Consider the following 25,907-nt stretch of genomic DNA (forward strand, 5'->3'; position numbering starts at 1 on the left):
ACCACCAGTTGAATCCCCAACAGCTTTTGGAAGCTGTCAAGTTCAAGGAAAGCTCCAAATCACCTCACCTCACTTTAGCTTCCCTTTTCTGGTTGAACCACAGGAATCAGAGCCCAAGCTGCCGTTACACCTTTGTGCTTATGGTATAGCATTTGTCACTATTAAATTTAATTTGTGCCACTAACAGTGAGGACACAAAACTTACTGAACTTCACTTCATTTGTGTGTTCAGTGCAGCCAGCATTAGCAAACTGAATGAATTCAGCAACATTATCCTACCCAACCCAGGTCAGCTCTGCTGATTAAAAACATTGTAAGTTTAAGGACTGACTTTATAAACACTCTCTTAAAATTTAAGTATTTCACTACCATTAGGTCCCCTATACTTCTTACATGGATGAATAAATATCAATTACCAAACCAACAGGTCAACATTAGGAGGTTATCATCAAAAACAGACATTTATTAAGTGCCTATTGTGTGCAAGGCACTGTACTAGACATGAGGCTACAAAGATAAAAGAGAAACAGTCCCTGCTCTCAAAGAGCTTACAATCTAATTAGGCTGACAGGATATACACATAAGAAAACAAAGGATAACCCAAGGGAGCATATAACATTAGGGCACTGGGTAGAAACAGACAGGAGTTTAGCTTTTTTTTTTTTTTTTTTCATTTTTATGGTGGCTCAATACCCTGAGTCAGTGGGGATGAGTGAACTAGAATAGAAGGGTTACTCCTGTTCATTTGTGAGCCTTGTGGACATTCTCCATCTTCTTTCCATTCCAAATTATCTTCTGGTATGTGCTAGAATGTAGGCAATGAGCTCACTTTTCACTCCAAGTCTTTAGTATTTTAGTTCTTTTTGAGGTTGCCTTTGATAGGTGACTTACTATCCTGGTTTGGCCAGGACTATCCCGGTTTTAGCACCAAAAGTCTGTGTCTTAGAAATCCTCCCCTTCACCCCTCCCCTGGCCCTGGGGCAAACAGGCTTAAAGTACCTTGTCCTGCAGCCAGATGTAGTCCTCTCATTTACATGGTTATATCTCTGGCAGAACACATCCCAGATCTGTTCCCCAGATAGGCCTCTAGTTGAAAAAACTACAAGGGAGATCTTAACAGCCCCCAATGACTGTTGGTTTAAGAGCACACAGTAGACAGAAGAAGACAATCAGGGGAGAATGAAAACAGCGAGATGAAATGAGGTTCAAGAGAGAAGCAATGAGGGTGGATTCAGAAGCGACTGGGTCAGCTTTGATGCAGGTGTGTTAACATCACCTCCTAACAGTGAAGAGAGGGAGAATGGGAACATAAACCCTTCTCTCAGAGTAGGTCCATTGGACAATTTGAATCATCACCCCTCTCTGGAATCCAGGGTTTATTTCTGAAACAAGGTCCCAGCTACGAGGCAAAGATATGGGTCTATTATAAATAGGTACGAAAGCATTCAAATAACACTGTCTTAATCCTAACAGAATCTCAGCTTTTCCTTCCACTTTTACCTAGCATTCAGTTAGCTTCTAAATCAATATTTTAAATCTTTGAGGAGGGTTTTGATATCAAAATGAGGTTATAGCCTTCCATTTAAATGTAATTCAAATAGATCAGTAATGGAGAGAATTTGAGAAAACAAAGGTATCTATCTTGAGAGGTGTTGTTTGGGATCTGATGCACATTATCCAGTAGTAATCTAAAGATTCCAAGAGAACACACACAAATTTCCCTTCTAGGTACAGTACTTTGTGTTTTACTTTCACTTATTTTTTGAAGAAAAGCTCTAACTCTGAAACCTTAGGAAGTTCCTGAATCACCTTGGTTTTACATCCAGCCCTTTGGAGCACATACCAGGGTCAGGGAAACACAGGGGCTTAGTCACCAAACAAACACCCATTAACCTGAGTGGAAATCACACAGCGAAGCCCCCACGCAGCACACTGAATATTTACCTCCTAATGTTCTTTTAATGTATGCTTTCTTGGGTGAATATTTACTATAGAATATTAAATGTGAGATTCCTCCTTTCATGGGCCATTTAAAGTGACTGATTTTGTTTGTGAATTCCCGTATTTGTGCCCATACTAGCTATCTATTGTAATGGCCTCTGCCAAACGTTGTTGCATTGAAACACCAGACACCAGGGATCATCCAGCTGTGGCTTTGTATCACTGCGGCCTTAAAGCTAAGAGGAAGCTCATGACACAGCTGAGGTGAGAAGAAAAAGGTATATAACATAATGACTATGACTTAGGTGTCAAACACAGGTACTGAAGTCACTGAGGTCTGTAAACATGATTTTATAGTCACCGTTTATATGTTTAGTGGTGTTGAATGGTATAAAGACAGATAGCTATGAAATAGTGGCAATATAGGAATTAAATTGCCCACATCCAGGTCCATCAGCACAATCTATGAGAATTCCAGGCATTTTCTTTAAATACTGTAATAAAACCACTGCCTAGGTGATAATTTCTTACATTTATTTATACCATGTTTAAAAAATATAAACTCACATACTCACACATCCTAGCTACATGTATATTTAAAATATTCCCCACTGAAGCCAGAAATTTCAGAATTTGGTTGCTTTTCACTCTTTTGAGTGTTCAACAAGGAGGAGTTACAAAAAAAAATGAAGCTATCATAAGCTCTTTAAAAAAACAAAACAACCAACCCTAAAACTCGAAGATAACACAGACATTCAAGATTATTATTAGATTAGTAATATAACTACCTCTTTGCATTTCTCAGGGATGCCTTCCAATTCTCCATAAAAATAAAAGTAGTTAAAGGAGCTACTTCCATCTGTACAACATAATCTCTTCAAGTGATGGTGAGGATGGCCTGTAAGTCAGTTATCTAAGATTTATTCACTTTTCATATGTTGATAAAGTACTGTGTGTTCAGTCTGTGCTGCAGAAGAGATTGTACTGGAATAAAATTATCTTTACAAACTATGAGAAAATTTATAGGACACATTCCAATGTGTTTTGAACAGACATTTCCGTTGTACTGGCTTCTAATAGCTCAAGCCACACCACTTCACTTTGCATTGCAAATCTCTAGACTCTGTTTGCATCTCAGTAACAATACTCCACATAATTAATAGTACCAGTGAGTGCAAGGACAGGGAATCTTAGTACTAATTAAGGAGAGGGGAAGGAAGTGGTAATGTAACACTTCTTTAATCACAAGTCAGGTCCTGTTTTGAAAAACAATGTCAGTCTTTACAATAATTTTTGCTGGTGCCTTCAAATTTGGCATTAGGGAAACCAATGCATCCTAAGCCATGGGTAAAGAAAACACTCCTATACTTTTTAAAAGACTATTTTTGAACAATATTACTTGTTTAAATAAAAATCTTTTGCACCAACTGCTCTTGGCTCTGAATAAAATGAGTCCTTCATACTGCTCCACACCAGGGAATGAACGATAGTGAATATAAGATAAGATTGCGGTGAGTGAATCTAAATAGTTCATAGGATAAATGAGTGGTATGATAGGAAATCTCCTTGTAGTCTTTTCTCCTGACAGACTCACAGCAGTGCAGTCCCTTGCTCTTGCAGCCCGGCAACACCAAGGGAGTTTCTCTCTCTCCCTCTCCCTCTCCCTCTCTCTCTCCCTCTCCCCTTTTCCCTCTCCATCTCTTGAAAAGCAGGGAATAGATTTTAGTTAATACAGGCCAGGGAGAAAGTATGCTTTTAACCACAAGAGGAACATAGGTAGCAGGGCAATATAAAAGGCCCCCTAAAGAATGTTCCTTGTTGGGAACTTCCCTGCCTAGTTTAGAAGCTATCATCCCCCAAGGCTAAGGCTGAGTAAAGACCTTGGGACCATAAGCCACTAAGAAGACAAAGCTTATCTTCCTGACAGGGGTGCCGCCTCTGCCTCCTTTACTTCACTCTGCTTGGCCTTGGGTGGATGACTGGTTAGAGCCAATGATGGGTAAGATTCCTCAAGGGAGGGACAACCTAAGACAGACATGGCCGTGAAGGGGCCATCAGGGAAGGACTTGGAAGGCTATAGAAAAAGGGGGTGGTGGACCCTCACCCCTCAGCTTTGACATAGCATGAGTCCTCATTCTGTCTTTGAGAAGTCTCCTAATCTCTTGGCTGCCTTACTAACCTGCCTGACTTAAGCCTGAAACAATGCCGGAGGGTGGTGCAGCCCTGGGCAGGACCGGGCAGTTCCTCAGAGCCATCAGCTGCCTAAGAAAGAATATATAAAATCCCATGAAACCTGTTTTGCTAAGAATCCCCTTAATTTTCTGATAAGGGTCCAAGCATAAAATGAGTCCAAGCATAAAATAAGGGTCCAAGCATAAAGCTTTGTTTCCCAAAGCTTTATGGCCCTTTGGCTATCTGACCCTGACTCAAAATAAGCCCTCATAGTTCTTTAAATGTTATCTATTGTTTGATCCTTACTGCCTGACAATGACTGATGAGCTTTACCTGTACTCCTGTGCAAATTGAACCCAGTAAAATCCCATTGAGGAACAGGCTCCTGGCCCTTCTCCTCTGAGAGACTGGCTACCTTTCCTCCCCAAGCAGATCATGTCTTGGTAGACTTATTCTTATCTGTGATGGTGGTGGGGGGCTTTGCTGGACAAAGCTCCTCCACAGTTCCTGCTAGAGCCCTGGCTGGCATAGCTCAGTGGATTGAGCATGGGTCAGTAGATTGAGTGCTTGCCTGTGAACCAAAGAGTTGCTGGTTCGATTTCCAGTCAGGGCACATGCCTGGGTTGCAGGCCAGATCTTCAGTAGGGGGTGCAAAAGAGGCAACCACACATTAATGTTTCTTTACCTCTTTTTCTACTTCCCTTTCCTTCGCTCTAAGAACAAAATAAAAAAAATAGAAATTTCCTGCCCTTGTGGGACCTCCATTATTCCCCTCAAATGGGTCAATGAGATTTTCTCAAAGAAATTTAGATCTGGAATGAAATGTAAGAGGTCATCATCTAGTACAGTGACATCATTCTGTCAGAGAGGAAACTAGGGCTTCAGTGAAGTGATCTACATCAATTATTAATAAAGAAAACTATCTTTAAGTTTCTCTCCTTAGTATTTTTTCTGTGTTAATGACACAGTATTTAGTTTTCAATTTTCTCATTTGGAGCTTTTCTGCATCTTGGAAAATGTTACAGCTGTTCTTGAAGCCTAAGGGTTCAGAAGAAGCAAGATGACGTTTCCAAGCCCAATTCCAATTGCATGCTACCAGTGAGCATCGCAAGCCCAGTGACTCATCCCCTGCCCCCCAATCCCAGGCCCGTTCTGACCAGCATTCAGGATTTAAGAGTGAGGATAAATTATCTAAATAAAGATAAGGATAAATTACCACATAACAATCTATAAAAATACTGGCCTAGAGTACACTACAAAACTCTCAATAAATAAATATGGGCATTTGCTTCATGAAAGTCAGCGGAGATGTGCTCTTCAGAAACCATGTCCACACTTTCAGGCTGCTTTTTACAAACCACACACACAGAGTCCAGCAGATGACAAAGGTTATAGGTCAGGTCAGGATACAACTCGATAGAAAATGTCTTTTGATGTGGCATTTCTAGAAAGGAATACAACTAATAAATACTGTTGAGTTGCTCATGTTTCAGTTTTGAAGGCAACACTTAAAGAGATCCAAAACGTCTTTAGCCGTGGCAGCATCACTGAAATGCATTCTCCGTTTTTGAGAGGGAGAACACTCATTAGAATGTATCCATCCTGGGATTTTCCTGTAAGCCAACTGCACTGCTTTGCAGTCATGTCTCGTGGGCATCTGCACGTAGCACGTACTGAGGAGTGAAGCTGTTTCCTACCAGTTCTGCTCCTCTGTCGTGTATCGTGGCTCAGGAAGTTCAGTGGCCTGGTGTCCAATACAGTGGGTGCTTAGGGTTTCAGTCTGGCACTGTCATTCCTTAGAACACAGGTTTATTCTCAGGATGGTTTATAGCAAGTGATTCTGGTTTCCAGTCTGGTTGAAAAAAGTGAATATTGAATGTCCGTGCCCAGTTCTTAAAGACTCGTTTCTCAGTGATGAAGCGGTGATGACTGCCCTTCCGCCCTCGCTCGTGGGAGAGGTACATTGTACATTCATCTGGTCCAAAAGGTTCGTAATAGTGATAAGGGACGGAACGGTGATTGGGATCCCTGGAGGGGAAAAATAAAACAAGCGATTAAAGAAAAAAAGAGATTCCTTTGAGATTCCTTACTTTGATTGAGGTAAGATGTTATTGTTAATAAACTGATAAGCGAATCATATTTTGAGGTTAAATAAATTGCAACAAATGTTTTTTTGGATGTTTAAGCAATAAGCAAGTGGAGAGATTTTGAGGCTGTGAAATAAAAGCACTAACCACCATTATCAAGCAAAAAGTTTCATTCAAAGTGTGCTGTGGGATGTTCAGGCTTTTGGGATTCGAAAACTGTATATTATAAAGAGCCAACTAGAGTTCTTATTTCTATTCTTGCACCAATAGAGTCTAATTACTATAAGAAACTAGAAATATTTGTAAAGCAAAAACAGATCATTCCCTTCCCCATTCCAAGTCCCAAATCGTCAAGAAAACTTGCAATTATGCTCAGAATATGGCCTTGTAGGGCGTTACATGATCTGACCCCTTTCCAGAGCCTTCTCCTAACCCACCCAGCCTCATCTCCTATGCTCCAGCCATACATACTGGCCTTTCTGTCATCAGCCCCTCCAAGCTCGTCCCTACCTTGAGGCCTCTGTACTTGAGGACAGCCACCTGGCTGGAACACTCTCTCACCACTTCACTTCTCTCGCCTTAGGGATCAGTTCAAATGTGTTCTCCTCAGAGACGCTTCACCTGACACACATCCCCCTCATTCCTTCTCACTCAGATTTATTTTCTCTACAGCAATGATCACTGCCTGAAATTGCTGTTGGTGTTTTCCTTGCTTATTGTCTGTTTATGAGGGCAGGCCTTTGCCTTGCTCTTAGTAGGTGCTCAATAAATACCTTTTGAATTTCTGTTGTTGAAAGAAATTTATAGGGAGTTAGCAGCCACACAACAAGCCTCTAAAGACAATTTCTCCTCCAGGTATGGGACATGGGGATCTTACTGGGTTCTGTGGGAGGGAAGGAGACAGCAGGCACGATGCCACCACTTTCCTCCTGCTGTTTACCCTGGACTCGAATCTAGAGTCTCTAAATCCAGAAATTCCAAATCCTCAGTCTCTCTTGTGTAGCCGGGCAGTCTCAATATTTTCATTTCTCTGTATCCTGTCTCTACTTCAAACAAGAAATACTGGCTCATTTCTTGAAGGCAGTGTGTGCACTTGTTGTAGGGTCACTAAAATATCCAACATCCCTAGGATCCAAAGAGCTCGGTCTCAGACTGGTTTTCATTCTAGGCCAGTCCACTCCACCTCTTGTCTTGAAGTCTAGATGGTAAGATTATGATGTCCCAGTAGATACAGCTTCCTACCTTGAGCGACACTCACTAACCAGTCTTGTGGAAGAGGCTAGTGCTCTTCCTTGTCTCTTCTTAGCTCGTCTCTTAAAAGGGCCAGGTGTCCCAGCAAACCACCTTCCAGCGGCTCGGGCTGCCCCTCCGGTCAGTAGGGGTTTACTGTAAGCACAGTCACTTGGTGTCCCAAAGATGCTCATCCCACTAAATACTTATTTGTTTTTTTTCCAGGGAGATCAATAAACAAATGACTTTTAGAGTAGAAAATTTACAGGGGTCAGGGATCGAAGTCTTTTATCAAGAGGGGTGTCGAGTCTGTGGCTCTGAGAACAATAAACCTTTGAGCTGCCTCTCTTCTGAGGTTAAAGTTCTTCCAGGAAGAGAGATTTATTTCTGTCATGCAGCATTTAAACCTTCCTCATCCTGGGTGGGATGCTGTGCTGAAGTAATACTTTGCACCTCTATTATGCTGGTCTTGAAAGTTGCTCCATGTTCTATAGGGAAACATCAGCCACAGTTCTGCCCAGTTATTACAGACATCACTTATTTACTCATCCTAAATAGTGGAGTCCCCTTAAAATTTTAATAGAAGGTGTTTTCAGTACAGAAAATACATGTCAGGAAAAGCTTAAGTTGGGACTACTGCTATGAAAAAAAATAAAAATAAAAAGACGTGGAATCTTCTGAGACAAATCTCCCGAAATTCATGTGGTGTAATTTGGGGAGCCATGCCGAGTTTGAGCTGCCATGGTATACTTGGGGTTAAGCTTTTATTCCAATACAAGTCAGGTTTTAAATCTAACTCATCTAAGTTTTGGACATACTCTTGGCATCAGTCTGACTAAAGAAACAATTAGGTTTCTAAAAATAATCATGAGATTGATTTGGCACCTGGGAATAGAGGGAGACTGGAAACCAGCCAAAGGCTGCTCTAGGATCAATTTCCCCATTCAGGATGACCATCTCTTTGGATGAAACCTCATCTGGCTCTATATCGATCACCTAAAGAGAGAATCAAATTTACATATTTGGTAAATTTAAATCTTTATTTCAAAGGTGTCCAAATAAATGGGGGTTGTCTGTATCCTTTAAAACTCTGTCAGAGGCGTCGTGCTTCGTGGGGCTGAGAAGGCAGAGCCCAGGCACCCAGAGGGAAGCCCTGCGGGCGGGAGCCTGCCTAAGGCGCGACCTGCCGTTCCATTCGGAAAGCCCTTCGCATTTTAAGGCCACAATTCCTGGCAATTCCTCAGACCTGACTTTCTAAAGGCTGCTGTGGTTTCTCCTTCCTTCACCTGATCCCAGTGAAAACAACGATAAATATCAGCAGAGTTTCCACATCAGGAGGCGGCCGTTGTAAGGGGAGGATTCTGGCACCACAAGCATGTGCTGGGCCCGCGAGCTGGAGTGGGGACGGTGTGAGGGCGGCGCTGGTGTGATAGCCACAGAGCCAGCTACCTGGGTGGCCGCGACCGGGCACCCGCAGTCCAGGGGCCAGTGCGGGAACAAGTCCCGCAGAATGATGAGGAGAAGGATATTTGTTCTTTAGGAAGGAAGGCGGGGAGAGTGAGAGAACTAACATTTAGTGCATGCAGGGAGCTTTAAAGAAATACTGCAGTCTGCGTTCTACCTCTGCAGATTCAGGTTTAATTGATTTGGAGAAGGTCCCAGGCGCGTGTATTTTAAAAAGAGCCTTAGGTTTTAGTATCAAAATAAATAATGGCAGTATTGGATTTAAAAAGCCCATAAAATAAAATAAATATCCATGAGCCCATGTGGCCTCAATAAACAACTGAATGATTAAATAAATGAGGGGAATGAAACAGCATTTTCTTAGAGAAGAATTCCAATTAATAAATCTAGAAAGAATGAGGGAACAGCCCTGGCTGGTGTGGCTCAGTGGATTGAGCACAGAACCGTGAAACAAAGGATTGCCTGTTTGATTCCCAATCAGGGCCCATGCCTGGGTTTTGGGCTGGGTCCCCGGTAGGAAGCACATGAGAGGCAACCACACATTGATGTGTCTCTTCCTTTCTTTCTCTCTCCCTTCCCCTTTCTCTAAAAATAAATAAATAAAATATTAAAAAAAAAGAAAGAATGAGGGAATAGAAATCATCATTAGAACAGCATAGTAAAGGTTGCAGGCAAGGTGCACCAATAAACAGAACATTAGTGGGGACATAGGTAGGAGAAATAGGTTATTTGCATAAAGCATTTTCCCCCAAGATGCTTATAAATGACAAAGTGAAAAATAGTAACTTGACAAAGAGCAAACTCAGCAGACATACCACCTCAGCCAAGGGGTAAAGGTTAACATGGCCAGTAATGAGACATTTTGATATCGTGTAACTCTTGATATGAGATGCTGTGAAGGGCTTATTGCTTCTGTGATATCCTTCCCAGTAATGTGTAAACTCAATCTAATGACAGAAATACAAAGTGAGGGACATCCTACCATAGTGACCAGATTCTTCAAGAGTATCAAAGTCATGAAAGATGAGGAGAGACTGAGGAACTGTACCAGGTTGGAGGAGTCGAAGGATAAATGATAGGTAAATGCAAGGTCTCCCTGATTGCGTCCTGAAGGAGATAAAGACATCAGCCACAAAACTGATGAAATCTGAATAAAGTCTGTAGTTTAGTTAAGAATATTGTACTGGTATTAATTTCTTAGTGTTGATAATTGGACCATAATGATGCAAAATATTAACGTTAGGGGAAGCTGGGTGAAGGGTATACCAGAGCTCTGTGTGGTTTTGCAACTTTTTTTTTAAACCATTGTTCAAGTACAGTTTTCTCCCTTTTACTCCCATTCCAGCCCACCCACCCAACCCTCCCCACTTCCCTCCCATTACCACCCTCCCCCTAGTTTTTGTCCATGTGTCCTTTAAATTTGTTCCTGTAAACCCTTCCCATTCTCCCTTGAAATTCCCTCTTCTCTCCCCCCTGGTCACTGTCAGCCTGTCCTCTATTTCGGTGTCTTTGGTTATATTTTGTTTGTTTCTTTGTTTTGCTGTTTAGGTTCCTGTTAAAGGTGAGATCATATGGTATTTATCTTTCACTGCCTGGCTTATTTCGCTTAGCATAATGCTTTCCAGCTCCATCCAAGCTGTTAGTTTTGCAACTTTTTCAGTAAGTCTAAAACTATATCAAAACAAAAATTAAAAAAATATATAACAACATTAAAAATCTCCTTAGGGGCTTCTAATATGCAGCCAGGTTTGAGATGGCTGATATAATTAAATACCTGCTGAACCTTGGTTCTTAACCTGCATTATCATCTTTACTTCTCCATCGGTCTCAGGTAAGTATTGCTGCTCCATTTGATAGACGAGCATCTGGTACCCAGGCTGAGTCCCGTGCCTGGCTTTAAGCCCATAGCCTCATCCATGGGTCATCCAAGAGGCTAGACTTGACTCTTTCAGCCCAAAGCCCAGTGCTCTGCACTCTTCATAGACTGACTTATCTATTCCTCACAAAGCCCCAGTGAGAAAGCTACTGTCATTACTGCTATTTTACAAATGTGAAAACTGATGCAACAGAGAAATTGAAGAAGTTTCAGAACCCAATTTTGGACCGAAGTTGTTCTCTGAAAAGTGAGGCTTTGTGTCTTGGAAAAGCTCCTGTCCCGCCAGATGGGTTTCTGTACTAATGGCACCCCAGGTTCCCACTGGGGTTGGCAGCACATGGTTGGGGATAACTTTGTCCTTGCTGCATTTTCCCAAGCACTTATCTATGGAGGTGCCCTCTGCTCGGTGCAGCTGGTCAGGGTGCGAAGCAGAGGCCTCATGCTCATTCACAATCCTGCCCACTAGCATTAATGGCAGCAGGAGTTCGTCATGCCCCATGCTGGAAGCTGTGCAATTGGTAAGAAACCTCATAACATTAACAAGCAGGGGGCAGGGGTATTTCCATTTCATGGTATCATCTAGGTTAACCCTGTTCTTGGGTTTGCAGCTGAATTATCCATAAAGAAAGAATGGTGCCTTTGCTTCTCTCTCTAAACACACTTCTATTCTTGGCGTGATACTTGGCAGAGAGCAGATAGTCAGGAAATGTTTGAGGAAAGGAGTGAAATCAATAGCTGTCAAGTGTCTATGTTGTTCTGAAATTGGCCTGCATGGGAGGCCTTTGGGAACACTAGGCAGCGTCAGAAGAAAATGTTCCCACAACAGGCCTTCCAAAATATCTGCCTCAGGCCAATGAGACCCACTGCGCCACCTTATTCTGCCGCCTGATTTCTTGTCTTTGGAGCCTCTTTGGAAAGTAAACTGCTGAACACCTTGGAAGCTGGTGGAATCATAGTCGTGTATCTGGGGCACACTGAGCATCAGGAGACTAGCTGTTTACCTGCCATGGGGCAAAAGTTAAAGGGAGTCACTGGAACTCACTCCTGACAGCCCAGGCACCTCAGGTGGTTCCATAATGTCTTATAATACATCAGTGGTACCCACAGGAGAGAGATGCAAGGTAATGAAAACACCTAGCGACTGGTCAGAGTTGGTCGAATTACGGCAAAGAAAGAAGAAACAACAGGCATCTAGGAAGCAATACAACGATAAATTTAAAGGCTACTTCATCACATGTGAACCACATGGGTGCTTTATCACTCCCCGTCCTGCATGAGCGTCAGATTCTGCACGGTGCGCTGTTGCCCTGTAGGAACTTCATCTGTTATGCCGGCAGATTTATTCATATTCACTAGCCAATAATTCTAGCAGAATCAACTCTCTGATATTCATGATACCTTTGAGATGTCCTTCGCATTATGGATGAGATATTAATTTAGTTCCATGACAGTGATCTCTCTGAGTCATTACTCCTCTAATTAATAGTGAAGAAATAATAGGTAACTGAGAGTTGTAAACTTGGTAATGTGTTAAGTATGACCAGAAATAAGATTATTAAATAGAATTCAAATGCTTAGCCCATTATTACTGCCAATAATTTACAATGGAAAATGAGATTAAAAATATTTAACATGACTTAGTTTGGGAAGCAAGGATAACAGATCTTTTCACTGCAATTTGTAGTCCACTGAGAGAGAATGGATTTGGCTTCCTGTATGGACATGGCATGATTGAAGGGTCTACTGTCCACACAATCATATATTTTGATGCTGTCAAAGATGCAGGAGGGGGTTAATTTGCTCCCGCTTTCTGAACACCGATAAGCCTGGAGTATGCTGATGCAGGCAGGTGGACATCACTGCCCGACACCTGAGCCCCTCCAGGAGGACCAGTGTTGGCCCCGCATGGGGATGAAACAGGTGGCTGCCAGTGACTTCTGAGGACCCTCAAAATCTGAATTTGCCATTTGTGACTACACTTTTTATTCACCTGACACTTTTAGTTTCAGATAAGTTTAGAATCAGTCTCTTCAACATCGCCAAGGAAACAAGGAAAGGGAGGTTTTAAATTTATTTATTAAGCCAATCCATTTTAAATACATAGCAGGTGCAGGCACAATGACAAGTGCTTAAGATACAAATGTGGAAACAACGCCTCCTCTTAAGGTGCCTACGGGCAAATGAAGGAGATGAAAAATTGACCAATGAGGTGGGGCAGGGTGAAGGAGGCAGAGGGCCCCGTGAGCACACAGGCGGGGTCTGACTCAGACAGGAGGTCAGAGAAAAGAGGAGGAGGACTTGCTGCATCTGAAACAGTGAAGTTAGGAGCTCTGGCTCTTGAGTCCTGCAGACCTGGATTGAAATCCTACCTCTGCCCCTATCTTCTCTCCAGGCTTACCCAGCTGTTTTATGACTTAAAACTTCCCATGTAAAATGATCATAATAATAATAATGTTTACCTCGTGGGATTATCATAAAGGTTCAGCAAATGGCACAGGTATTTGTACTAAATGTGGGGTTGGCATGTGGTATGTGCAGAAAAAAACGTCAGCCACTTATATTCTTACTGAAGAGCCAGTAGGAACCATGAGGTGAAGAAGGGAGGGATGGGCATTCTGGGCTAAGGGCAAAGGGACCAGCATCAGCAGGGTGAGCTCCATTATCAGTTTTTCAGTAGGGCAGAGTAAGTCTGTGTAAACGGAGAAGATGAGACTACAGTGAGCACAGAAGCCAGGCCCTGGAGGACTTGTGCCTAAGCTAGAGAGTGCGAATTTTGTTCTAAAAGCTTTGGGGATGACAGAGGGTTTTATGTGACAGAGTCAGATTTGTGACACTCAGGTGACTGAAGGCAAAGACCCTCGGTCATTCGGTCATTCGTCTGAAATTACATCCCCAGTGCCTAAAAGAAGTTAGTTGAATAAATGAAAGTCTGTTTGTCTTTCTGATTAATTTAGTAAATGACTTCTTTTGAGGGTTCCCATTGTACCTTAAGTTCCAAAAAGGTTAATTTACCAGACATAAACAGTTGGCTCTCGTTTTGCTTGCTGAAATCTGGCCCCATGTGGCTAATGCTTCTCTCCCATAAGAAACTGGGCACATGAAGGAAGCAACTGAATGGGTAGGTACACGGTGAACAGCCTGTGATACCTGGTGGGCAGCCAGAGGCCACATAAGGCCTATTCTTGAGAGTAAAGAGACACAGGACCCAGCTCACACTGGAGGCCACGTTCATCTTTCCCTTTCCAGCAACCAGTTCCACATCACTTATTAGTGTTCTCAGAGCATCTCCTTAAAATGTGCTAATGGTTATCCACACTTGTAACTTAGTGCATCCCTTCACCTGGTAAATTTATGCATGATTAACATACACCAAGGCTATGCCAAGCTCTCCTCACCTGTTACCTCCTGGAACTGTTATAGAAACCCTTGAGGTAAGTACTGTTGTCATCACCATCTTAAGGATACAGAAGCTCAGGTTTCTGAAACAGTCAGTAAATAACTAAGATTCAGTCTTATCACTTTCTCAAGGTCAACAGCTTCTGAGAGGCAGAAGTGGTTATTTTCACCCGCATCAGCACCCTCTTACTACAGCACTACAGAGAGAGAAGAGGACAGGACCATTCATTCACTTAATGTTCATGGAGCATTGGCTGTAGGCCTGGATGGTAAGCATCTCCTGTCTTTGCACTAGGGCTTCAGCAGTGAACCAAACACACAAAATCTCTGCCCATGGGGAGTTTACATTCTGGTGAACTTGACTTGCTTGAGCTTTTCCAAAGGCTTTGTTCTCCCCAAACATTCCCTTACCACTTTTGGTCCTGTTGATACCTTACCTTCTGAAGTCCTAGAGCTCATGACACATGTACCCTGCATGACACACAGCCCCTTACATAAATAAGACATGGAGCACTTGGGTGCTACATATCCCTGCCCACTCCTCTGTCGCTGGAGAGCGCCCAGGCTGAGCAGCTAGGAGGAGCAGGGGGAAAAAAAGCTGGGGCAGAAATGGTCAGAACAGTAGAGGAATTGACCTGCATATTGCTTTTTCATTCTTGGTTGCAGATACTATTTGCAAGAGTCATTTGACTCCAGGAGGCTTTGTCATGTGCATTGGTTTTTGGTGTGGGGAAGGCTTACTGTGAGCCTCAGTGTCCTGTTCTTTGAACTTCCCCAAGTTCTCAATACCTTTCAGGGTAAATCTCAAGTACTTAGGATAGTAATAGTAATTATAGTAATTTCATATGTCTATGGTATTAATGTATTAAAGTAATAATAACAATCTTTCCTGAGCACTAATTGTGTGTCGGGCGCTCTATCAGATACTCTAATTTCATGATCTCATTAATCCTCACTGTGACCTATTTGCTCTCATTATTTTCCTACCACCATTTTGCAGATGAGGAAAGCAAGGCTCAAGGTCACCCAGTTAGGAATTGGGTGCCTGGTGGTTCAACCAACATGTTCTGGAGTGAAGTTGAAGGAAACAAAAACCTGTGCTGCTCCTGGTCCTTCTCACCCTTCTTAACCGGGTTTATGACAGAGCAGGCTGCTCTCTCCAGCCTGACCCTCTCCCCCGGGCGACAGTCCACACATTTCTCCACTTTCTCTGACAGGACACTGGGCAGAGGGATCCTTTTGAAGAGTTCTTGCCGAAAGCATCTTGTGAGAACAACTATGGAACCTTTGGGATGGTAGCTGAGGAACAGAAGCCCAGAGTTGGTGACAACAGAGGGTGCATTGGCAGTGCCCTGGCTTCCTCGTTAGCGCTGTTCCATATACTGTTCCCGTCTATGTACAGGGCTTGATGAGCTAACTCTGAGCTAGAGAAATGACAGGTTAACTTGCCTTTCACTTGTTTTCCATAATAAATGGAATATTTCTTTAGTTATTAACATTTCAATTGATTCATGCACTTCCTGGCATCCTAATGGCAATATTACAGGATTATACCTGCTGCATAACCATCAACTTTGACAGCACTTTGCATGCCCATAAGTGCCCCTCTCACTGTCTTTGTTGGCCTGTTGATGTGAGGAGGCAGTTTGCTTTTTTATACTGTCCCACCTACTTTTTGCACATAGATTGTTAAACAGGGAAACAAGGCCAGTGAATTGGGTGATGAGGAACTGGGTGAGAATCCAAGCTAACTCTTGCCATGTACTAGACCCTATTCCAAGTGCTTTACATGTGTTAACTTGTTTAATCTACCCTATGAGGTAGAATCTATTATTATCATCATCTCCTCATCTCCACCTATAATAATGAGGAAGCTGAGACACTGAGAGACTGAGTAATGTGCTTAGGGTCATGCTAGGTTAGTAAGAGGCCGGGCCTGGCTTGGAACCTGTGTGGTCTGGCTCCAGACTCTACACCCTGCCGTACTACATTGTGTCCCTCTGGGGGAGGGGTGTGTCCACGCACATAATAAAGGCCTGATTTGTCCACACATTGCTTCCTCTTCTTGTAAGAGTGACCTGCTCTTATATAAACTACTGCTGCTGCTGTTGGGTTTTGGGGGGAAAAGTGGCCAACGGGAAACAGCGTGATTAAATACCCCATTTCTCACCCTTGTGTCAAACCTCTACATTGCAGATTTTGCATAAAGGCTCATGGCTTTGGAGAGAGTGTTAGGTTTAAAAACACATGAGGCAAGCATACATTTCACTGAACAATTTTAAAGCACCCCTCACCCCAGGTTTTACCATCTGAAGATCAGGACTGAGGCGATGTGCCAACATCAGGCATTCCTGAAAATTAGGGCACTTTCTGAATTTATAGGCACCACAACTTTAAATTACAGATGAGTTTTCAATCGAGCTCCTGCAGATCAGTTCACGTGTTAGGACACATACGCTACTTGGGCACATGCCAGGAGGTAACAAGGTAGCAATGGAGGTGTATGTATGTTCCCTTTAAAGTGATTCATCAGAATAATTATGCCTGTGCTTTGGCCTTAGAAGCACAAACTGAGGCTACTTGGTGGTAAGGGAAAGAGGCTCAAAGGAGTTTTTTAATTTTAGAAAACAGGCATTACCATAAAAACCTCTCCTCTTTAATTCATTAAAAATTACCACATTCCTTTCAAATGAGAATAAAACAAATATTTCTTAATGCTTGTTCATCTTGAATATTATGCCAATTATTGCATTACTTTTGGTTGATAGATATTCAGAGGATAAATGAAGCCCACAAGATGGATTAATTCTCCAGCAGTATAAACAAAAGCTTTTAATATTTTATATCACATAATTAAATGCTGTTTGTTATTTCTAGAACCAGAACTTGGGACATGTTAATTAATTGCTTCAAGAAGACAGACATGTTTTGTGGCTGATATTTGGAAGTAGATATTTACCAACCCTGCACAGCACTGCTGGTGAGTTACACCTGCAGAGTAAACCCTACCTGCAGAAGTCTGGGGGCACCATGCCGTACACATTGATCCTGTCACACAGCTCCAGCGCGATCGTCATTGTGAACCAGCCAGTGCTGAGCCAAGTGTTGGAGATCTTCCTGGAAGGAACAACGGTTGAGTCTGAAAGCTGGTGAAATAATCATCATACCCACTACCATCTGAAACCCTTTCTGGAGCAAGGCTGACTGTAAACACACACACCCTCTCTCCATTTGATAAAAGCTGGAACTTTACCAGAGAGATACCTCTACCAACATCATCACGTTCCAGGGTACAATGATAAATGCTACTGATGGGCCACCATGGTGGACTTGTGATGTTCCAAGTTCAAGTGCATATCACCACAACTCAATGTCCTGTAAGAGGATGCCCCCCTTGTGTCAACCCCTTATTAAATGGAATACTTGCCTAACTAGAAATATTCTTTGTTCTCCAAGCAGGTTGGATAATATGATTTTAAAAAAGTATCTGACTATAAATTGATTGATCTATTAAACAATCTAGTTGAAACTGGCCTTCAACTAGACTAATACCTACAACTTGATGGAATGTCTTTCTTTAGGAGTATAGTAAGTCCTCATTTAACATCAACAATGGGTTCTTGGAAACTGCCACTTTAAGCAAAATGACTTATGATGAAACCAGTTTTACTATAGGCTAATTGATATAAACAAGACTTAAAGTCCTTTGGAATATTTCTGGTAACAAAAACATTACCAAATATCTAAATAAAGACCCAAAGCACTTTTAATACTGAACATTGAAATAAGTGTGAACTATACATACATTTTAGAAAGATTAATAAAAAAGTAGGATGATTGTTTTCTAACCTGTTTATTCCAGTTCAAGGTCATGGGTGGCCAGAGTCTGTCCCGGCAGCTCAGAGCAAACGGCGAGACCCCAGCCCGGACACAGACAGGACGGCCTTCCATTGCAGGGCACACTCACACCCACACCCACACTCACTCAGACTGGGACAATGCAGACACACCAGTTCACCTCATGTGAACACCTTTGGGATGTGGGAGGAAACCAGAGTACCTGAAGAAACCCTACAAGAACATGGGAAGAACATGCAAACTCCACATATACAGTGGCCCTGGCTGGGAATCGATTTTTTCCCCTCTTTAACATGATTATGACAAAGCATGCTGAACAAAACAACATTATTTGAGGACCTGCTGTACTTTCACTTGAGAGGGGCTAATGACCAGAGGAAAAAGGACCAAAGGAATGCTTATGGTTAAACGAGCATTTGTTTTATTTTACTTCAGAACCCTCAGAGCCCTCTGAAAATTTTTATTAGAAGTCCAAAAGTTGACAAAATTTAAGGAGTGAATCTGTGCATCCAATGTCTATTCATTTGCCCACTCAAACATCAGTATTGGGCTCCAACCACAGGCCGAGCCTGAGGATGACTGTGGAGACAAAGCGTCAAGGTCTAATTTGACCCTGTAAGAAACTCGGTTCACCATACTATGCTAGTGTGGATACTAATTCAATTCTTTGGGGTTACACTTTCACTTTTTCCCCAGTGCTTACAGCATGCCTCATTAGCCAGGTGGAAACACCTATCCCCAAGGTCAGACTGTCTGACTGCCCAGCCACAGCACCACATGTGATGTGAAGAACGGCACTGCAGAAAGGCCTCTCCTGGCACTGTGTGGCACCCCTCTTGGAGAAGGAAGACTTTTTGTTAAGCAGTTTGCGTTATTTCCATTTCACATAAGGAACAAAAAAGGGGGGGTATGTTTTAAGTTCTTTGTTTTGTTGAATACCTGATAGGCATGATTGATTTAGTCATTCCTGAACTCACAGCTCCAACTTCCTGGTGCTTAATCCCTTTCTTTCTGCTTAACCACAACTTTCTGCTGTCCATTCCAATGTATCGTGACCCATTCCAGGGCCAGGAGATGATTTAAAAACTCCTAAAGATGACAACACCATGGGTTTATAATCTTACCAGTTTCTGTCACTAAGTTGCTGAATGACCTACAGTGGGTTATATTGCTGGTCTTTGGGCCCTAATTTCCTACCTGTAAAGCAGGCATGAGAATCTTCACCTTCCTGGGCTCTTTGAAGAGTAAAGGAGAGGACACCATAAAAAGTGTCTAGTCTGGAATGTTGATACATTGAGACCCCCTTTTCCTCTCTGAGCTGCTAAATTGAAGCAAATGAACCTAATAATTGTCATTCCATTCAGGGCTTTGTAGCACCCACAAAGAAACTGCTACTCACTCTTGTGTAGAACCCATCATCAGTAGTCAAGGAAGTAATCACAAAGTTCTGGAGCCTCCAGCCTACATAGGTATTAACAATCCCCAATTCTTCTCACCAGGGATGTATTCATGTATATATTCATAAGATCTTTGGGAATGAAGAAGGTGGGAGAGAGCAGAAATGACTGAATGGGGAGGGCAGAGGCAAGGAAGTGTGGTGCCTCAAATTAGAGCTTGTCTTCACCCATGTGGCCATGACCATGTGCTGGCCAGTTGTCTAGACTCAGAGAGGGTGAGTGAGTAACTGGGAGGATGTGGAGCCCAGACCTGGGAATCACACCTGTGTCCCCACGCTTTTAGAGTTGTCGGGAACACCAGGAAGGCCTTTCCTAGGGGCAGAAATTCCCCCAGAACTGTGGCTTTCTTGTGTGTGATATAGCAGAGATCACACGACACTGCCCGACACACAGGAGGATGTGGCTCTACAGAAAAAGGTTTTACGGGTAAAAGTGGGAAGAATACCAAGTAGAGGGCTAAAGAAACTACAGTGAAGAGTTCTTCAAACTGCCACTTAAAATTCCCCAGACTTCTTAAATGATAGCCTTTGGGGATCCCATGCTATAGAAATGCAACTGCTTTGTGCTGTCTTTCTTAAAATATTCGAACTCTTTTTCCAACAAAGGAATAGCTACTGTTTTTATACTTAATCAGCTGTAATGAAGGAATATGAAGAGCTGTCATGTGCTTATTAGGGAAAATTATCAGATATTCTTTTATATGATGAAGTAACACACTGAGCTGATAATTCTATAGTGCATACTAAATTACAATTAAAGGCCTTTCTGCTCTGCCAGAATCTCATTTATAATCTCCATGGAAATATTCTTCCTGCAGTTATTTCATTTATGCTTCCTTTATCTAATTACTATAATATTGGTTCTGAATCATATTTTCCTAATGTACCCTTATTCAATTATAAAGTTATTTTCAAGTACAGTTACTTTCTAATGTTAAAGAACACCACTTGGCCATCTATGCCATTTGTCATGCTTCTTAATTGCAGATTGTTCCTGAGTCATTTGTTTCTCCACTTTTAAGTAGGGTGAAACCTCTATAAATCAAAATCTGGTGAATTATTCTCCTTCTCAAAATATTAGCCTGGAACGAATGCCCTGATCATGTGATGTAAAATTAGGTGTCCTATTTGTGTATCTTTAATACATGCTATGGTTTTGCCGGGTTTCAAGGAAAGCATACAGAGAGGAAATACTGTAGGACCCTAAATGTTTTATGTTTTAATTTACAGATGTAGTTTTGTTCTACAGGGCTGTTTCAGATTTGATTCTTTTAGCTTAGAGTAGGTTGCAAGTTAAGAATACGGACACCTGAGAATATTGAATCAATACAATGTTATCTTCTTTAAGATTGTTTCCTAAAGCTAAGAGGCGCACTGATTGCAGAGGTCACAATGTACTTCGGCACCCCTAGTCCACAAAGGAGATTCCCCTGAGCAGGGACTAAGTGGACCCTCATGGGTTGGTGTCCGCACCTGAGGGGCCCACTAGTCATCCTCAAAGATTTGGTTTTCTCCTTCCTACTGGGCTCACCAGGGCGACAGACCTATTGAGGAAAAGTTTTCCACTGGTCAGGTGTTAATAAATTTAGTGAGTGAGACATGTCTTGATGTAAGGTTGTTTCCTAAAGATCTAAGGGAACAAGGGTGGAATGACTAGCCTCCAAATTTCCAACTGAAAATAATTTGTTAAGAAGATTCACAGCAATGGCTAACTATCTGAAATGGCAAAACTGCAGTGGTGTTTCAAGAATACTTAAAATGAGCAAACAACCATTACATTAAAAAAGAGAAGTGTTTTTCATTAAAAAAATTTCTACTTATTTAGAGTTTTCCAACCAGTCAAAAATGAAACTATAAATAACTCCCCTCATTCTTCTTCCCTTATAGGATGCTCTCTTGGTTAAATAACTCATTCAAATGAGTGATGGTCTGTCTTGTGGTTTTTTTAAAGGGCAATAAATGACTGGGTTTCATGTAGCTCTCAGTGATGACCAGGATCCCCTGTGTGGGCTGACCAGGGAAGGAGGCCAGCGGCCAGCAGCCAGCTCCCCCTCCCCTCTTTCCACCTGATGCCATGCCCACTGCTGCCTGGACCAGCTCTCAATGGTCATGAGGTTACCAGGACTAAAAAAGAAAGCTCTTCCAAGCAAAGAATTTGGGAACATTAGCCTTCGGTCTTTCTTTAAGACTCTGTTTTCCAGTAATGAGCTGCTTAAACTAGACAAATCATGGATTTAGTACTTTATAGCTTTCATTTTATTTATCATGTCTCTTTAGTTTTAAGATATAAAATTGACTCTAAATAGTTTTAAAGGAGAGCATAAATTATATCATTAAATGTACCTTAATTATAAAAATACATGTTTGGAAGTAAGAAAACAAGGGAATTTAATTATTAGACCAGTCCTATGAGGCCTGGTCCCTATGCCCTTTTCAGATGTGAGGTCACGGAAAAATTGGTAACACATCCCAGGCCACACAGCCAGTGCGGGGTAGGGTCAGAATTGTGACCAATAGCTGTGTATTTGGAATTTGCTGCTGTTCTCCTTTTGGTACATAGGTGTCTTTTTTTTTTTTTTTAAACCTGGATTTGGCCAGCCCATGAGCCATGTCTGCCTCATCTCAGGCCACTTGCCCTCACCCCACTTCCTGCCCCCCTCCCCCCTGCAGCTTTAGGGGAGTTTTCTCTAACCCATTGCATGTTCTCCCACCTCTGATCCCTGTACTCATAAGGAAGTTTCTGTTTCCCCTCCTCAGGTTCTTCTTTTCCTGGCTAAAAACTTGTTGGCCTAGGTCTCAGCTTAAATACACCTTTTTGAGAAAGCCTTTCCCTTATTGCCCCATCTCCTACACTGATAGTAAGAAATACATGTTATGATTGAGCATATATACACGTATGTGTGGATGTATGTATGGTTTTCATTACATTTTATTTATTTAAAGAATTTATTTATTTTGGAGAGAAGGGAAGGGAGAGAGAAAGAGAGGGAAAGAAACATTAATGTGCAAGAGAAACATCAGTTGGTTGCCTCTTGCACATCCCCAGCCAGGGACCTGGTCCGGAACCCAGGCATGTGCCATGATCAGGAATTGAACCAGCGATCTTTTAGTTCGTAGGATGACACTCAACCCACTGAGCCACACCATCCAGGGCCGACTGAAAGTGTGTATTCAGTGTTTTTAGTATAGTCACAAGATTGTGCAATCATCACCACTATCTAATCCTAGAACATTTCTATCCCCTCCAAAAGAACCTTCTACATCTATATACTTACATGTATAAAACCCAAACAAACATTATTTAATTAAGCAATACTTTGTCTGACTTACTATGGGTGATGAATGCTGATAGTGATTGTTTTATGTCATTCTATTCCATTTCTTTCTATTCCATTAAAAATACCTTGCAGTGACTCAGTGTGTTACTTCATGGTCCATGATTGAGCCGTAACTGACAGTTTGGAAAGTCCCTAGACTATGGCAGATCTCCCTGTCCTGCATACCATAGCACCATTTTCTTGTCCTTGCTCACGCTCAGCACACTGGCCACTGCTCGGTCTGTGTTCACCTGCACTGCAAAGCTTTACATTACAGGAAGGCATGCTCTAGTCTTGGTTCTGACTGTATCCCTGGTGCCTGGTACAGTGAAGTAATAGATACTCGATAAACATTGGTTGACTGAATAAATGTTTGCCTTTGAAAATGAAAAATACACCCATATACCATACTTCTTTATGGGAGTGTTCACACAAGGCAAACGAAATGCAATAAAGCTATCATGTTGTGCTTGTTACCAGTGTAAGCCAGCAGCTATGTGGCCTCTTTCTCCAAACTGGGGATTTGGCCCTGGATTATCCAATATAATGGTTTCCTTTCTTCATTTCACTTTGCCTTATAAATTCAGCTTGAGCAGCCCAGTTTCCAGGAGGAACCTACAGGAGGTGAGCTCTTTTAAAGGCATGAGAAGTGGGACCACCATAAAAAACCCTTAGCAAAAACTTTGCTTTTGGTGAAATCTGCCAGCAGCAACATTTCCTCCACCTCCCCGTGCCCCTGCGGGACCCCTGGCCTCACGCCTCTGTACCTGTCTTTGCCCGTCTCCCGCTTGAAGAGCTCATCGAACTGCAGCATCTTGTGGCGTGTGATCATGAAGGCCTTCAGCCGGGGCAGCACCTGGCTCAGGAGCTGCAGGTTGTTGTACACTTGGCCTTTGCCGTCGCGCCGCATGTAGCTGCTGGGGCCCCAGAAGATGAACACCGTGCCCTGGCTCACGTTGAGCAGGTCGTGGCGGTTGCGGAGAATCCTCTGGATGCTGGAGTGTGCGATGACCCTCAGGCTGGTGCGATTGCCCACGTCACGCCCATAGCCACGAGTGGGGGCGTCATTCATGCGGATGACACACTCCGTCTGGTCTATCTGGGGACCTTGCCGGCTGCGCAGCAGATGTCCCGAGCTTGTCACTAGGGCACAGTCCCTGCAGTGCATTTTCAGAGGCTGAAAGGCAGGGGGAGAACACCATCAGCGGCAACCCTCCATTGGCACCAGGGGGCCACTTCCTTGCTTCAGAAGTCTGCCTTTCTCTCATCTCCCTATCCTGCGGGAACATATTTCTTCTGCTACTGCCTCATCAACATTCTCATGCTTACCATTCTCTTCTAAATTGGCGAGGGAGCATTGGACAAGAGGGAAAGAGAGCTAGCACTGATCTGCCAGACACTGGACTCCAAGCCTCGTTGATGTTGAATAACTGAACCATCACATCAACCCAGAAAGGTGCTGGTACAACCATTTTACAGGCAAGGATTCTCAGAGATGTTTCCCAAGAAATTTGCCCAAGAATGCAGAACTGGTGGGTGACCCAGGTCTTTCTGAATCCAACGTTACCCCCAAACTGAAGAAAAGACTGCACCACAAATTGCTATGACATTAGCTCTAATGCTCTTAATTCACCTTATTGAAAGTTTAGTGTTTATCAGTATTCTTGGATGCTGTACAAATACGTTTATCCCGAATAAACATTGTCTAAGAATCACATGGGAAAAGACATGCAGATGTAATCCCTCAGATGTTGTAATTTTGAAATGACAATTAGGAAGTTTCTCCTGTTTTAAGAGGAAAGAGAGAGAAATTGGTTTGTTTGTAAAATGAATAGAAAGCCTGGAGCTAGGGGCCTCGTCCAGTGAGCATGTGCATGCCCCGTGGACGCACGTACCCCGAGGATGCCCCGGTGGTGTGGTGCCCGCCAGGGACAGCTCCGGTGACGGTGCTCATTTCAACACCCTGAACCAATGATTTGCTTTCCAGACACCTGTGTGCTAACAAATTAAACATTCCCCTGTTCATGTCTAATGAGAAACATCTCTTACTTGCTGTTTGAAGATAATATAATTAAGACCCAAGGTCAAGACCAGCAAGTGCACAAGAAAATGACAGTCAAGAATGTTCTAAGGGGAAGTTTCGTTGTTAGATTTTCCCCAGACCTCTGCCCTTCCTCCCTGTTAACTTTGAACAGGACATGCTGGCTCCCTGTGTAGTCTCAGGAAACCGGATCCAATGTACTCAGTCTTACATTTACCCTGGGAGTTTCCTGAGCCAGTAGCTCTGTCTTCAGAACCAAACTGAGCACCTGAGGACAGCCACCTCCCTGCATAGTGGCCCAGAGGGGCTCACAGGATGGGCCCAGCCTTGTCTTTACCACCCGATACCCATGACCTTCGCAAGCCACTAATCTCCACAAGCCTCAGTTGTTTTCATCCTTAACTAAGACAATTAATAGCCCCTCTTTTACCTTGATAACATTAAAATACAGTATTAGATTGAGCCATTTAAAATTGCCACTATTTGACCCACAAAAATACAAAGGGTCACACCTTACCATAGGACCAGGCATGGTAATCATGCAATAAGTGATAGCTGTTATTGGGATGACTGGCCCAAGTGGAGTGCATCGTAGGTACTCACTACATCAGTACTGGTCACTTTGGTTTGGTAATTGACACACGGGCTTATGAAATGGAGATTCTACCATTGCACATTCATCATTTACTTGGCATCTGATTATTCTTAGGTGGCAAGAACATGCTGGGCAGTAAGAATGCAAGTGGAATAGAAAAGCAGAATCCCTCAAAGTTCATACCTTAGTGAGGGAAATTGGGTCAGTAAAGGTGAGCAATGGAGTATAACAGGATGAGGAGGGGGCTGTGTAGAGCACACTGAAACTTGGGCACAAAAGAAAGAGTGGTTGCTTTAGCTAATATTTTTTGATGTTTTCTATATGTCAGGGACTCTTCTGAGCTTTTTCTATAAGTACATTAATTCTTCAGATAACACTACAAGAAAGATACTATTTTGCTAATGAGAATATTGAGAGATAGAAAAGTGAAGACTGTACAGTTAGGAAGTAGCAGAGCAGATATTCTGGTTCACA

The 25,907-nt window shown here is 42.7% G+C and overlaps 1 protein-coding gene across 1 annotated transcript in view; it reads right to left on the reverse strand.

Moving 5' to 3' along the window:
- Positions 1 to 4,528: 4,528 nt before the first annotated feature.
- The window catches only part of ST6GALNAC5 (ST6 N-acetylgalactosaminide alpha-2,6-sialyltransferase 5), a 159,709-nt gene continuing 138,330 nt past the window's right edge, over positions 4,529 to 25,907 (reverse strand). Inside the window, exons 3-5 of the mRNA XM_045835611.1 lie at positions 23,565 to 23,974; positions 17,176 to 17,283; positions 4,529 to 6,141 (exon numbers count right to left, since the gene is read on the reverse strand). Of these exons, the coding sequence (XP_045691567.1) occupies positions 5,910 to 6,141; positions 17,176 to 17,283; positions 23,565 to 23,974 (750 nt within the window). The 3' untranslated portion in view covers positions 4,529 to 5,909. The remainder of the gene's footprint in view (positions 6,142 to 17,175; positions 17,284 to 23,564; positions 23,975 to 25,907) is intronic.

This window comes from Phyllostomus hastatus, unplaced genomic scaffold (genome assembly GCF_019186645.2).
Source record: "Phyllostomus hastatus isolate PE091 unplaced genomic scaffold, TTU_PhHast_1.1 phas_contig_209, whole genome shotgun sequence".
Classification (NCBI taxonomy): Eukaryota; Metazoa; Chordata; class Mammalia; order Chiroptera; family Phyllostomidae; genus Phyllostomus; species Phyllostomus hastatus.